Source organism: Cupressus sempervirens, chromosome 1 (genome assembly GCF_028749045.1).
Source record: "Cupressus sempervirens isolate cs-2001-9-10 chromosome 1, ASM2874904v1, whole genome shotgun sequence".
Taxonomy (NCBI): Eukaryota; Viridiplantae; Streptophyta; class Pinopsida; order Cupressales; family Cupressaceae; genus Cupressus; species Cupressus sempervirens.
The window spans coordinates 794,442,269-794,457,452 of NC_143118.1; the positions used below are offsets into that span (position 1 = coordinate 794,442,269).

The 15,184-nt window shown below is 37.0% G+C and overlaps 1 protein-coding gene across 2 annotated transcripts in view; it reads left to right on the forward strand.

Moving 5' to 3' along the window:
• LOC149580266 (obscurin-like protein) overlaps positions 1 to 10,899 on the forward strand; it is a 50,401-nt gene extending 39,502 nt beyond the window's left edge. For both annotated transcript variants that reach the window (XM_089790148.1, XM_089790146.1), the window contains 4 exons: positions 8,683 to 8,833; positions 8,948 to 9,113; positions 9,266 to 9,511; positions 9,730 to 10,899. In XM_089790148.1, coding sequence (XP_089646274.1) covers positions 8,683 to 8,833; positions 8,948 to 9,113; positions 9,266 to 9,511; positions 9,730 to 10,056 — 890 coding nt within the window. In that variant the 3' untranslated portion in view covers positions 10,057 to 10,899. The remainder of the gene's footprint in view (positions 1 to 8,682; positions 8,834 to 8,947; positions 9,114 to 9,265; positions 9,512 to 9,729) is intronic.
• The last annotated feature ends 4,285 nt before the right edge of the window (positions 10,900 to 15,184 follow it).

Genomic DNA, 15,184 nt, shown 5'->3' on the forward strand with positions numbered 1-15,184 from the left:
TTCAAATAATTCTTTTGGTTTGGATAGAAATAATAGCATGAAGTCTCTTTTGAGTGGCCTTCTTGCTCTTTGACAAGTGTCACAACTCAACACCCATTCCCTCACATCTGCGAAAAATGTTGGCCACCGCAGTCCTCCTAAAAGTACCTTCCTCACCATAGCATTTGGTCCCATGTGACCTCCTGCCAGTCCTTCATGGGCCTCACTTAGGACCCCTGGAATTTCTTCCTCCATTACACATCTCAATATTCTGTCCGGTCCCATCGTGTACAATAACCCTTCAATTAGTTGGAATGTGCTACTTTTTAAGGCAATTTTTCTCCTTTCTGTTGTAGGCATTTCCTTTGGAAATATTGCTGTTGATAAGTAGTGTCCAATTTTTCGTACCATTGTGGTAACACTACAATTTGAAATAGGTGTGCATCTGAAAAATCCTCACACACCCCACTACTCGAAGCTTCCTCTGACTTGATCCTTGACAACTAATCAGCAATCACATGAGATTTTCCTAGCCTCACTATAATTTTAAATGTAAATTCTTGTGGTAGAATTAGCCATATACTTACTCTCCCTTGAGTCACCGATTTATTCACTAAATACATTAGTGCTTGGTGGTCAACAAAAAATGTAAAGGGTGTAGCTAGCAAGTAATGTCTGAATTTCTGCACTGCATACACCATACCCAATGCTTCCCTCTCCGTGGTACTGTAGTTATGCTCTGCTTTAGATAGGAGCTTGCTTGCAAAATATACAGGATGATCCAACCCTTCCTTCCCTGTTTGTGCCAAAGTGGCAACTATTGCATAATTGGAGGCGTCCACATGGACACGGAATTCTTTGTCCTAGTTGGGATATATGAGAATAGGGGCCTCGACTAATCTTTTCTTCATTTCTTGGAAGGTCTCTTCCCGCTCTTCCTTCCACCCAAACCGCTCGTCTTTTTTGGTTAGTCTTTCTAATGGCATTGATACTTCGGCAAATCCTTTTATAAATCTTCTGCAATAGCCTACATTACCCAAAAATAACTTCATACCTATTACATTGGACGACACTTCCATTTCCAAAATCACCTTGATCTTATCAAGATCTGTCTTCAATCCTTCTTTGCACACAGTATGGCCAAGCAGTCTCCCATTTGGAACCATGAACTTGCATTTTTTTTGGATTGAGGGCTAATCTTTCTCTTCAACATTTCTCTATGCATTCTCCCAAAAATTTTAGGTGTCTCTCCTGGCCACTATAGATCGACTAGTCATCTAGGAGTGCTTTGAAAATTCTCATAGACATTTCATCAAAGATATGTAGTATTATTCTCTGGAATGTGGTTGGTGTATTGCATAGACTAAAGGGCATCCTATTATAGGCATATACCCCATCTTCCACTACAAATGTAATTTTTAGCTTATCTTCTTCCGCAATGCTAATTTGGTTATATCCTGAAAATCCGTCCATGAAGGAATACATCTCATGACCGGCTACCTCGTCCAAAATACTATTTGTAAAGGGAATGGGAAATGGGTCTTTTATTGTTACCGCATTCAAATATCTGAAACCTACACATATTCGAATTTGAGCGCCATCCTTTTTGAGTGATATGACTATAGGAGATAACCCATTCACTCGTTTGTATTTTGAATATATCCCTGCTTCTAACATCTTTGTGATTTCTTCCCCCACCCTTTCTGCATAGTTTTTATTCATTCTATAAGGTCTTTTCTGTACTGGTCTTGCTCCGGGTACCAATGGGATCCAATGACCACATAGTTCCGAAGGTACTCCCTTCAAGTCTTTGTACGTCCAAGCAAAAACGTCCTTATACTCCAAGAAGATTCTAAGGACTGCTGCTTACAATACTAGGTCCCAATCATCTCCTATCCATATTTCCTTGGGGTGATTTTCTTCTCTGAGGTTCAATGCCTGGAGCTTGGCCTCTTCGTATTCCACCTTCTATTCAAAAATGTGTGTAGGTGTCTTGTTGAGGGTTGCCATCCCTTCCTTATACTCTATGTGTCCTTCGGGGTATTGTTCCTCCGATTCAGATTCTTCTACCTCCAACATATTACATTCCGCATGGAAAACTTCATAGTCTCCCATTTGCCAATGAATAAATCCATTAAGGGAACTTGTGTTGTCTTTTGAGCATTCCCCTAACCTCAGTACTCCTTCCTCATCTAGTTCCATCCCTCTGCAGACTTCTTCTTCGGAGTCTGAAGCCAAGTCCTGACTTACTGACTGGTTTTTGAGGTCTATGATGTACTTCCTTCCTGTCGGCTCAATAGATAGTGTTTTGCTTCCAGTTATGGGTAGCTTTTGCTGCAACCAACCATCCCCTCCCTAATAGGGCATTGCATCCTTTCTTCTCTAGAGTGATGACCACAAAATCAATAAGGAATTGTTGTGTACCAACTATGACTTTTTGTCTCATCAGCATCCCTATACTCTTGATTCCATGTTGGTCCGCTCCCACTAATTGAAATGTCGGAGGCTAGAGTGTAGGTTTCCCTATTCCCTCACATGTTTCTTCTAATAAGATATTTACACTGGAACCGCCATCCACAATAGTATTTGAGAGTTTTCACCCTAGTATCTCCATCTCTACTACCACCGGTGTTCTCCCCATTCCTATGGTGAATAATGTATTGTCTTTTGTGCTTACTTCCCCCTCCTTTTCTTTCTTTGAGGTTACCCCTTCTTGGTTTGCCCCCTGTGTTAGCGCTACTTGTAGTTGGGGTAGTGTTTCTAATAGATCACCTATTTTCAGTGGGATAACAGTTTCTAGGACTTGTCGCAGAATATTCGTTACACCTCTATTTGAAGTAGGCTTTTCTGGTTTTACCTTTCCTTCCTCTCTCATGCTATCTTGAATGTGTTTCTTTGTTTCTTGAAATCTTTCGCTTTCTGTAGTAGCATCCAGATAGGTTAATTTCCTGGCCTGCATCCTGGTGATTTCCAGAATCTCGCCTTCTGGATCATCAATATCTAGCATATTTACTTCCTTTTGTCTCGGGCAATTTGCATCCTCATGGTTGCCTGGCCCACATCATTTGCAAAGCATCCCTCCATTATGTCCACATTGACAATCTCGTGCAAAGTGTCCCCATTCATGACATCTTCTACATTGAATCATTGGCCTCCCCTTGGAATCATACTGGAGTGGTGTGTTGTTATTGCTATTATTGTTACTATTATTGTTGCTTCCTCTCCTGTTGTTTCTGTATCTTGGTGAGGCTTCTATATTTGTGTTCTTTAGCTGAGTGGAAGGAGGTGTGGATTGTCCCCTTTGGGTCAGGAATACTTGGGCGCTCCTTGTTTTCAAATTATAGGGGCAATCTTTAATTTCGTGCCCTAGTACTTGATAGATCTTGCAAAATGCTTTCTTCAGGCATGCTCCCTTAGTGTGGCCTTTTTTTTCCACACTCAGTACACCAAAGTTCTCTCCCTTCTTTCTTTTCTTCTTTGCTTCTTGCCACTTCCTTCATCAAATGCCGCAGGTCTTTTCTTAGGGCTTGAATGGTTTTAGATTCTTCTTCACTCTCCTCCGAGCTTTCACTTGAACTTCCATGCCTTCTTTCTTTGGAAGTTTTGCTCTTGCTTTCTATGTCCATGGTACGGGTACATGCATCTACAATAGTCAATGGTGGAACTATCTTCATCTTTCTCCCAAGAGACGGTGTTAATCCTTCAATGAACCATCGTTTCTTTAGTCCATTTGTCAGCTTGTTATCTAGTTTTCTTATCAGCTCTTTCATTCTTCTGCTATAGGCCTTGACAGATTCACTCTTCCCTTGTCTTGTGTTATAGATTTTAGTTACTATTTCATGGTCATCTCTTAGGAGTCTGAATTCTTCTTCGAAGGCTGTGCAGATGTTATTCCATGTGTTTTTCTTTCCTGCCTCTAAATCCGTATACCAATCAATGGCATTACCCCTTAATGTTGCCGAAAAGGCTTTTAGCCATTCAACGGTGTCATTTTGTCCATTCGCTTGCCATATTGTTATACATGTTTTACAATGGCGAGTAGGGTCCTCCAAGCCGGCCCATGTGAACCTTGGTAATTTTTGTTTGTCTATTGCCATTATGTGAACACCTCCCAGTGGAATGCCTTTGGATGGGACACTTCCAGATGGGACACCTCTTGATGGAACACTTCTTGATGGAACGCCTCCGGATGAAACACTTCCGGATGGAACACTTCCTCCCAATGGAACACTTCCTCTTGATGGAACACTCTCTCCTAGTTGGAAGTTTGTTCTTGAGGAGGAACTACTGAAAGTATCCCCTTCTTCTTGACTTTGCTCATGTCGAAAGTCTCTTCCTGCCCGTGTCTCTAGTTTTTTGTATTTGAACTTCCTTGTTGGTGTCTCAGAGATGACCAGATTTGCTATACTTTTAATTGTATTCTCAATCAACCCTTCCTGGATTCTTGTGGAATCCCCTCCTTTCCAGTTACGACATCTCTCTTGCTGCTGCTAGAGACGTAGTATCCTCAAGGCGACTTCTTTCTCAGTTTCTTTTCCCTGTGCCCACCTGGGATATATATTAGGAATCAGGGGCATGAATTGGTTTAATGTTTTTTTTCCTTTTTAGAATCTTTACGTTCTTTGCACTCCCTCATCCTCCTTTCTGCAAATTGTTGTAGTACTTGTCTCCTCCTTTCCCTTTGTGTCTCCGCTCTTTCCTCTTCCACTTGTAACAAATTTCGTGCTAACAGGTGAGGGATCTCTCCCAGGAGATTGTATGCTGCTGGTGGCACTGTAAGTTTGTCACGTATTGTACCTTCAGGGACCGTTCTCTCACGAGCTTCCCTTTGTACGTATTGATCGACCGCAACTTCCTAGGCCATTACCAGATCATGTGTCAATTGATCTTCCCTGGTTATTTCCTCCTCTTCCCCGTCACTATTTGTTATTTGGATGAGCGGTACAAAGGGCCTTCCCATTACTCCATCTTGCCGACCTCTAGGTTTGGACTTGGGCAATGGCACCAAAAATGTAGAGTGGAAATATCACCCAAGTTCTACAGATACAGAAATATATTAATCAAATAGAATAGTTCAATCTATACACAAGAAGTAAAACCTAATATATACCATTCATACCACAGTACCAGTAGGCAAGGAAATGATTTCTTTATTGATACCAAAAACCAACATGAGTACATTATCAATGTTCCAGACATTTATAGAAAAGTCGGTTAGTTGGAAACCAATCGACGCATTTCTTCACCACCTAACTACCCAACCCCACTTGCTTTAACAAGTACTAAACATAATAGTTATTTTATTCCAACTACAATATCCACCTATCCTAAACTTAACCAAACAATGTTCATTTACCAAAAAATTCTTATCATTTTGCAACTTTGTTATCCTGCATGGATTCCGATTATTCTTCCTCTCATGCTTTACTTACCATTTCTTTGGACACATGGTTGTTTGTGCTTCCACTATCAATGATGACATCACAAACTTTTCCTTCACACTTGCACCTTGTTTTGAATAGTTTCTTTCCCTGATCAGGTTCATTGTCTTCATTTATCAAAGCTCTTCATGTTACTAGGACTTCTCCTTTCTCAACCTCATCTGATTGTGATGATTGGACTTCTTCATTGATGTTTGCTGCCCAATTCTGAATTTTAGTCCTTTGTTTCTCACTTTAATGAGGGCATTCATAGGCCTTGTGACCTTCACCACACTTGTAACGGGTTCCTATGAAAGTTCCTCATTTGTAGCCTCTATCCGATCTTCCTCTGCCTCTTGAAATTTGATCTTTTGTACCACAAGAGTCATCATTCTTCCAATTCTTGTTGCTGCCTTAGTCTTCAAATTTATTATTTTTCTGATGGCTTTCGTCGTCCTTGTAAGTTCTTTTGGCTGCCTTTCCATATCGGCTTCTTCCCTTTTGTTTACTTTCAAATCTTTTGTTATCTTATCTTCAAATTTTAGATCATACTGGAATGCATCCTCCATGATATAAACTCTTACTACACCCAACTCTTATTGAAAGCTTGGTCTGGGAAGATTGATGTAACGAGCTATCTTCTCCTTGTCTGCTTCAGAATGGCCCATTCTAATTGGAATTTTCTGAAATTTCTCTGTATATTCTCTCACCGTCCTACTTTGTTGTTTTAGGCTTTGCATTTTCCATGACAAATCTAAGTCAGATCAATGAGAATGAATTGTCTCTTCATCATTTTCACCATTTTATCCCATTTGCGAATCTTGTTTTTTTCCTCTTCTTCCTCTTCCAATTTGTACTTCTTTCCACCACGTTTTAGCATGTCCATTTAGTTTGATTTAGCAAGCCTCACTTTGTATGGATCCTTGTTTCTTCAAACTCAAAGTACTCTTCCATATCATATAACTAGTCTACTAATTCTGCGAAACCCAGTTCCCATTGAAGAAAGGAACTTCAACCTTTGGTCTTTTCCCGATCCTTGTCAATGTTTTAACAAAAGGATCATTTAGAGCTGCTCTTTCTGCTTCATCTTTAGCATTTTCTTCTTCTTTTGAAGTTTCTTCGGTTTCATCATCTTCACTTTCAGGTGCTCTCCTATGAGTCAATCCTCTTCTGATTTCTTCTTGCAGTGCTTCAACCTGCCTGCTGAGGGCTCTGAAATCATCAGTATGGGTAACATCTGGAGGATTTCTTCCTCCACTTCTTAACCCAACCATGTAGGGCTCTTCTTGCATCCATTTTCACAACACCCACAAGCTCGATCATGGTACAAACTACCTCCCTCAGGCGAATTTGTCTGCACATCCTGAATTTTCTGGCTCTGATACCAATGGTACAGAGGCTTCACAATCCCATTCACTAACGCCTGCAAACACTCAAACACACAAGCAATCTGACCTATGGAAACAAATTAGATAGATTCAAACATCAGTTGATGCAACCAATCTCTTTGAATTTCTTATTGAAAACTTAAATGGGTTTACAAGATAGTGAGCCAAGGCAACTTGCTTCTCAATACAAAACTAATTTCTTTTGGTCTGTTCTCAGATCTGAGAGAATTATCTAAAACCTTTGCCCAAAATGTCTCCAGCCCACACTCAGTCACACCACTTTCTAGAAACAGAGCCGGTCGAAGCAAATTGCAGCCCATTCCCCAGATTACTGTGGACACCTTCCCTTGCTGCTACATTGCTGAACAACACATTTACTTGTTTGCTAATCTTAGACCCCCTTCATTCAATTACTAACACAGGAGAAGGGAGTTTGAATTTTCAAATTCAATTTCTTGCCACGTGGATGCCCTGCATCATATGCTGTCACTGGTTATACATATATCTGTAGCCTGCAATTAATAAATATGTTTTCTTAGGAGATAGAGCTTACATTTCTAGCATGGTATCTCACACAAGGGTGCAAAAATAGCAGGTGCTAGGATGGCTACTAGCTGCTAATTACTGTTGCTATCGATTGCTGAGATTTTCTAGGAAAATGATTCAATATCTAGTTTGTGTTTAGTTCACTAATTTCAAAAAAGCTGAGGGAGCTTCTATAATTGATTGGGTCAGCCTCTCTATAGGATCATATTCGGAACTTTTTCAGTTGGATCAATTTGCAAATAAATCTATCCAAACAAGTCTAAATATGATTCTGGTATCTCTTTGGCTGCATTGTACACTTTTGTGACTATAAAATCTATCATATTTACATCTATGTGGTTGTCATCAGCTGCTATATGCCAAACATTTAGTGATTGATGTCTGCAGTGCATATATTCTAAAACTTGTTTAATGTCCATGGTCCCTATGATGGTTATTAAGTGTCAAAGACAATAGAAGGCCTCTTTTTATATTTGCTTACTTTGAGCCCTGTTCAGGAAACTCTGGAGAGATCTGGAGACTCTTGACAGGTGACAGCATGAACTTCTATATGTGTAGTTTGGGAACTCAAACATGCACAGTCTAGTTGCAATTAATATTCTGTGACCATTGGACACAAAAGTGAAAAGGGTTGTACCAAGTTACCAACACATTGAAATGATTTTTATAGGTATGAAGCTTTAGACATTGTTCCTACATCATTTCAATCACAAAGATTGAATTCAATGGCTTTGGATTCGACACAGATTAGACCTCTATCCTCTGCATGCAAGTCCCTTAAAGTAACACTTCTCAGCTCTTGAATAAGGACCTCATTGCACACCTGCCACTGAAGTGAGAACAAACAGCTAAACCGAAAATTAAACAAATAAAATAAAAAATAGATTCCATATCATTATCATCTAAACACGAGAGAAAACTGCTAAAGTTTCTCATTCTGTGTGTTTCTGAGAATCATGCTGAAATTCCCCACACAACACAGCACACTCAATATCATATCAGCACCAAGGCATCAAGCTAATATACCATAATCATGGAAACAAAATATTGATGTACTGTCTTGGTGCTATTAATGGAAGGCTGGGAGGCTGCATGGCTGCTCCTCCAGCATGGGAACATTTCTCAACTAAAGGGTTGTGCGCCAAAAATACAGAGGTGTGATATTATACAAAAAGTATCTCTGGACTTGTAGACCCCATAGACAGGCATATTCTTATCCACAGATGCCCAAGTACATGTACATGTATCCATACTATTCTGGTTCTTACTAAATAATGGCAGTTTAGTATTGTCAGGAATTACTTTTTCATGTTTCTTGCTTTACTGATGTTAAATTTTCTTTGTTAAAGGCACCTTAAACCTGCTCTCTTCCAAGTCCTATTGGTATAAAGATGAGTTACAGACTGCACGTATATTCTTTTACCTCCGTATCTTACCAGCTTGTATGGAGAAGATATCTGGTGCTATATTCCAATTAGAAATAGCTCCGTTAATGTTTTTGTATCCTTTTTCATTTCCATAAGTTACCTTCTAAACTCCATGGAATTTCATTATAGATTTTGTTTTAGTGATGTATTAGCTTTATGTTTTTTTTCCTTAGTTACAAGATTTTAGATACATGCGACATCCAGACAAAAATGTAGTGCAGGGATCCCATTCAGTCTTTGTAGCATTTATTCAAGCTAGCAATCTGGGATTGGATTCATCTAATTTTGACAAAGATGATGCAATATCATTAAAGGAGCAACTTGTAGTCTATTATGTTCAAACAGCTTTGGAGGTAATACACTTGAGAAGCACAATTTATTTCTTAGCTCAATTGAATATTTTATGGAAAGGGCAGCATAATAATTGGGGTATGTTGTGTAATAAATAGTTTTGCATATGTTCTTTCAAATGTCAGGTTGTAAGAGGTCCATTACTATTGTGCAGGAATACCCATGTTTGACTCCATTTAAAGCTTTAAGTTCTGCAGTGGGAAGTTTGGTACGACACCTCCCTGCTGGAAGTCCAGCAGTATTATACTGTATAAATGTCCTAGTGGAGAAGTTGAACAGTCTATATAGTTCCCATTTTGTGTCTAGCATGGACCAAGGAGCTGAAGTTGAAAGCAAGACAGAGGCTCTAAAAAATTTGCAAACACTTCTGCTGAATCTAATCCTTTTGGTTGATATACAGGTGTGTGAATTTGATACCTTGGCCATGTTTGATGTACCTATGCCTGTGGCATGCTTATTCAGTGAATAAATGATTATGTTTTGAGATGGTATACAGATAACCTTTATTTCGTGTCATAATAAATGTATGGCACTATAGTTTGTTATAGGCTTTTTCTTGGATACTTAGTGTGTGCATTATATAACTTATATACGTGCTGACTGAATATGTTATGACAGGTGCTTCCTGATTTATTGAAACTTCTGGCCCAGCTGATTATTGGGTTGCCAAAAAATGCTCAAAACATAGCACTTGGGGATGCCCATGATCTTGTTGCATGTTCTGATGATGTTACAAGGAAGCCGATTCTGGTTCCATGGTTGCAGTCTCTAGCTTTTATATGCTCAAGATTCAATTTAGAGGGTAGCAAGACTAAAAAGAGGTCAGATGAATCAAATCACATTGATGGGAACAATCTGCAGTTAAAACCTGATACTGGTAAATCTGGTAGTTTGAGTGTCACCCCGACATGTCAGAATCATTTAGAGCATCTTTCAAGACTATAGTATTCAAACCTTGATGTGTGCAAGGTTTTTCATCTAAGAATGAGTCATCTGTGCCCCCCTGCCTGTGACTTTCAAAGTTGGATGTGATACTTATGTGTCATTCATTTCTGAGGAATTTGATGTTGAAGTCAAGGTCATCAGTGACATGTATCCATTCTTTTGTTGCAGCTTGCAACCCCACTCGTCAGTTTGTTAAAAATTGCTCTTGATTTTTTGCCAGAGCGCTGGCATAAAATTTGTAATTTCCTTCTAGTAATTGTTTGAAGGGGGTGATACTCATTTCAAATGTATATAAGCCAATTTTGTTGGGATTCTAATGTCTAGAGATCAAAAAAAAAATTTTTTTAGGCTGCTTTGAGATCAGATAAAATTAACAGGTAAGGCTGTTTTAGCCTTCGTTTTCATCCTTTAAACATAGGATCATCATAAGAATGATGTTGAACTGTGGCTACTTCCTGAGAGGAATTCGCCTCAAAAAAACTAGTAGATGATGCAATTTGGCTGATTTTATCATTGATTCAAGCAAGGGACCATATTATGGACAGAGGATGCTAGCTAAATGCAGTTGCACATAACATGATGACATTCTTATTCCTGCTTTGCTGCTAATAGATGGAGAAAGGTAGGCAAGGAAAGCAAAGTAAAAAAGAGAGTCGTCTCCATTCACAAATGAGATTGAGGGAATTTGCAATATAGAAATTTGTATTTGTCCCCATTGAATTAACACTGATGGAGGCAGTGAATCTATCCAACGACATCTTCTTGTGTATTCAAACTAACAGTGGCAATTGAACACTGTGTGGTCATGGACATAAATTCAGGCACAGATTTTGGCTCTATTAATTTATTTGCTAGAAGAACATGATATAACAACTGGAAACTGCTACAGATTAAAACAAAAATTTAAATTATTGCAATTGTTAGGTAAAGCTTGAAAAGTTTGTCTAAACTTGAAGGTGTGTAATGAAACACAGTTTTGTGCTCTCCTATTCCCATTATCAGTCAAAAATATATGTTGTTCTGGACAGTAATGGAAAACTTGTGCAGACTCATGAGTCAGAAGCTAAATGTGGGCTCATGAGTCAGAAGCTGAACTCAAGTCCAAGTACTTGTGAGTTCTCCACGAATTTCACTGCTCAAACCAGCGTGTTTTTTGAATGGGCTTAAAAGATGATAAAACTGGGCTTAAAAAATATTTGATTTAATTTTTTTTGTTCATTTGGTCAACCAGTGCAAATCGAGCAGATGGATGAATGGAAAGTGTTTGAAGGTTCTTGACACTGTTGACAGTGATGTAAAACTTGGACAGACTCATGAGTGTAGAAGCTGATTGTGGGTTGATAACTCATACCGAATCACACAACTTGTTCATTGAGTCAAGGCCCAGTACTTACGAGTTATGCAAGAGTTTCATGGCTCAAAACTAGTGAATTTTCTGATTGTGCTTGCAACTTCTGTGCCATGACTTGCCTGCACAAAAATCAAAACTTCTCGATTTAAAAAAATATCTTGTTTCATTTTTGCTCATTTTGTCTATGTCAGGTGCAAATTGAGTAGATGGATGGGAGCATGTTTGAAGGATGTGTTTGAAGATTAAATTGGAGTGCGTTTGTAATTTCTTTTGTTCTACCCCTTTTTTTCTGTTAATCTTTAATTTCCAAATTTCAAAAGTAAAATGCAGAATCTTTTTGTATGTTTCCCGTTTCCCCTCCACCAATTTCCCAACCATTCATGCTATTACATCATTTTCCATTATTAAAAAAAATATTGTCAAGACTCAAACCCGACTTTTTAATCTATTTATGTACATAATCAGCAATGACAGGAAGCCAAGGGCACCGACCAATTTTTGTGGTTGACTATGGGAGGAGGAAACAATAGGTTAAAATTTTGGAGGTGCTACTTATGTCTGCTATTTCTGTCAAATGTTTATCTTCTATGTTGCATGGGTACTTTTACCCATACCCCTGGGACATGTGCAGGATACTGGTAAGCATACCCAAGTACCGGGTACTCAATGAAGAGCATCATAGCCAAGGACCTTGATTAAAATTTTCTATTTTTGTTTCAGTTTTTGGTTTGCATATCAATTTGCTGTTCATTAAGCTTATTTCAATATGTAATCACTAATCAGTTTGAAACTTTGATACGATGATTGTATGACATTTCAATTTATGTACTTAATTTTCGAAGTTAATGTTTGACAGTACATTTTATCACTGTTCTTGTTTTGAAAACTCATTGTCATTATATTTTCAGATTTTCTATAAAAATATTAAATTATATATAAAATAATTGACATACCCAAAGTATGCATCTCCTATTTTGAATAAATAGACGTACCCGGAACTATACCTGTCTCCGAAGTACCCAAAATCCTGTCTCCGTACAACCTTGTTTATTATTCTTGATTTTGCAAATGAGGTAGTCAGGGTTTTGATTTGTTTTATGGAAAGAATTGCTAACTGTTATTTATATCTTGGACATGGAAGGCAGACATTCACAGAACTAAAGCAACTATAAAATAACTTGTTTCTTGTATCCAGTGCCATATACTTCAACAGTATGGTGACAACTCTGAATTCTATGTTTTGGACAGTTAGGTTCTAGTTGTTTTTGAACCGGGTTTCAGCACAAATGTACTATTAGAAATTGGTATGCTCGTTAAAGAGTTTGGTGTTTAGTTTTGGTGGTATTGATTGGCTACTTCTGAAGTCACATGACTGATGTTGTTTTTGTTTTAGAGACGGAATCAATTGTTTAGACATTTACTTAAATCATGAAAGTTGATTAATGGTTCCTTCATGTTATCATTTTCTGGAAATTGACTATGACTTGGATTGGAAACTCTGAGAGTACTCACCGAGTTGCCAAGTACGCTCTTTTTTTCAACTACGCAAGTTTTAACAAGTTCAACTCACCATTTTAATAAGTTGATTTTATTCAAACATAAAGGACATTACATAAAGAAGTACATCTAACGAAACTAGTAAAACTATGATGGATTTCATAAGTGCACAATCCATCCCAAAAGACCCCTACTGCTAACCTTTTTTCATGTTCAATAACAAATGTTTGTAACTATCATTACATGGTCTTTACAAACTTAGAAAGAGACAACATTAATTACTCGAAACAAGAAAGGAGTAAAGTCGAGGAGCATTAACACCTCTGGCTCAAAACTAGTTGAAAACAAGAGAGGAAATGCATAAAACAATATTGTAACTCGAATTGAAGACGACCTTTGAGTGCCCTGTTAGTTGCCATTCTTTTCTAGAATTTCCATCAACAATAGCAAGAACAAAAATGTGCCAAGTTGGACATGATTGGTCTTCAAATCTGCTCAAACTCATTCTTCCACTCGGCCCATGATAACAACCCCAATATTTGTAGAAACATGTTGTAGTGTCTACTCTTAGTTTACATTTTTGTTATTATTGCTGAACTCTTTTAGGCCAGTTCTATGCTTGATTATTAGTAGCATTGTTTAAAGATTATCAGATATTGTTTTACATTCAGTTGATTATATGATGAGATCACTTGGTACTCTATATGTCATGTATGCATAATGTTTATTACAATGTTTTCAGTTATTGATGATGATTAATTAGATGGATTATCATATGTGTTCTCTTATGGATACTTACCCCATACTGCATGTGTATGGTGTGCGTGTATGTTTTCTTTATGTATGACATTTCTAATGTGGTTAAGGGAGTCGTAGACACCTGCTAGTTGGGATTTATACGATGCACAACTTCATGCCATTGCCTATTTAACTTAGTAAATATTGTGTTTGTACATGCGTAAATTTTATGCTAGTTGCAGGTACTGGGTATCGACTTCCCTGAATTGCCAGGATGAGCGTACCCTATTGCATTATCTCAATGGTAAGAGGGGAGATAAAATCTTGAGTCCAAATCTTAAACCTTTAAGCCATTTGTCGTAGAAAATTAGGACAAGTATCTGAGTTGACTACCCTTTGAATGCATCGAATGACATTAATTTGTGATTATAACCCTTTAGTTTGATTTTGTATGTGTTTTGCTATTATGGGTTTTCGTATTTTTTTTTATGAGTCTTTGGTGATTTTTCTATTAATTAAGTCAAATTAAATTATTAAATTAATGATTTAATTTAATGAAAAATTATTATGAAATTTTTTAATATTTAATTATATTTAATTAATTGAAAAATTAATTAAACAAAAAGAATTAAATTTCAAGATAAAAATTATAAGTTTAATTTTAGTATGTGATAATATTTATTTAATTAATAATGTATTTAGAGTTCATTTTTCAATAAATGCTAAATATTATTATTTAAGTTAATAAATATTTTATCAATTAACATTTCAAGAATTAATTAAAGCATGAAAATATATTAATTTATTAAAAGTTTAAAGATTGCATAACATGCGCATGAGATTAAATTTAATAAATTAATTAAAAGAGAAGTCAAGTAAAAATAAAATAAAATAATTTTAATAATTCAATAAATGTGCATGAGAAAGAAAAAGAAAAGATAAAGGAAAGATAAAGAAAAGTTAATTTAGAGTGGAGTCGGATGAGCAAGGAGTCCTCTCAAGTGGTCGCACAATTAGTGCCCCGATTGTAAGAGAAAACTCCATATCACAATTTGAGGGTTCATTTTTAAGAGACGCGAATTTTTGGAAGAGAGTTTTGAGAGGAGAAATTTCTCTCACGAATCTTTTGAGTATAGCGATTTAGCATCAGAATCTAGGTAAATTCTTGTGATAAATTCGCACAGTTATTTATACTATTTCTTTTCCTGTCTTTTCCGTGACTGTGACTTGTTCTTTTTTTTGGGTTTTGTTTGTGACAAATATTGTAATTTGGAATTTCGGGTATGCATCTTCTATGTTCGTGAAGACTAGAATATTATCAGAATTTTTTTTTCAATAATTTTACAAATTGGAATTTAATTTGGGAAGGGTTTGAACTTAGAAATAGAATTTTTAGATTAAAGGTTCGAATGGTTGATTGTAGTTTTCCTATCAGGGTAAAATTACAAACGCTTATTATATATATATATATATATAAGGAAGAGGGTTTTGTTTTAAATTTAAAAAAAACTCATAATTTTTTAATTAAACAAAATAATAAAT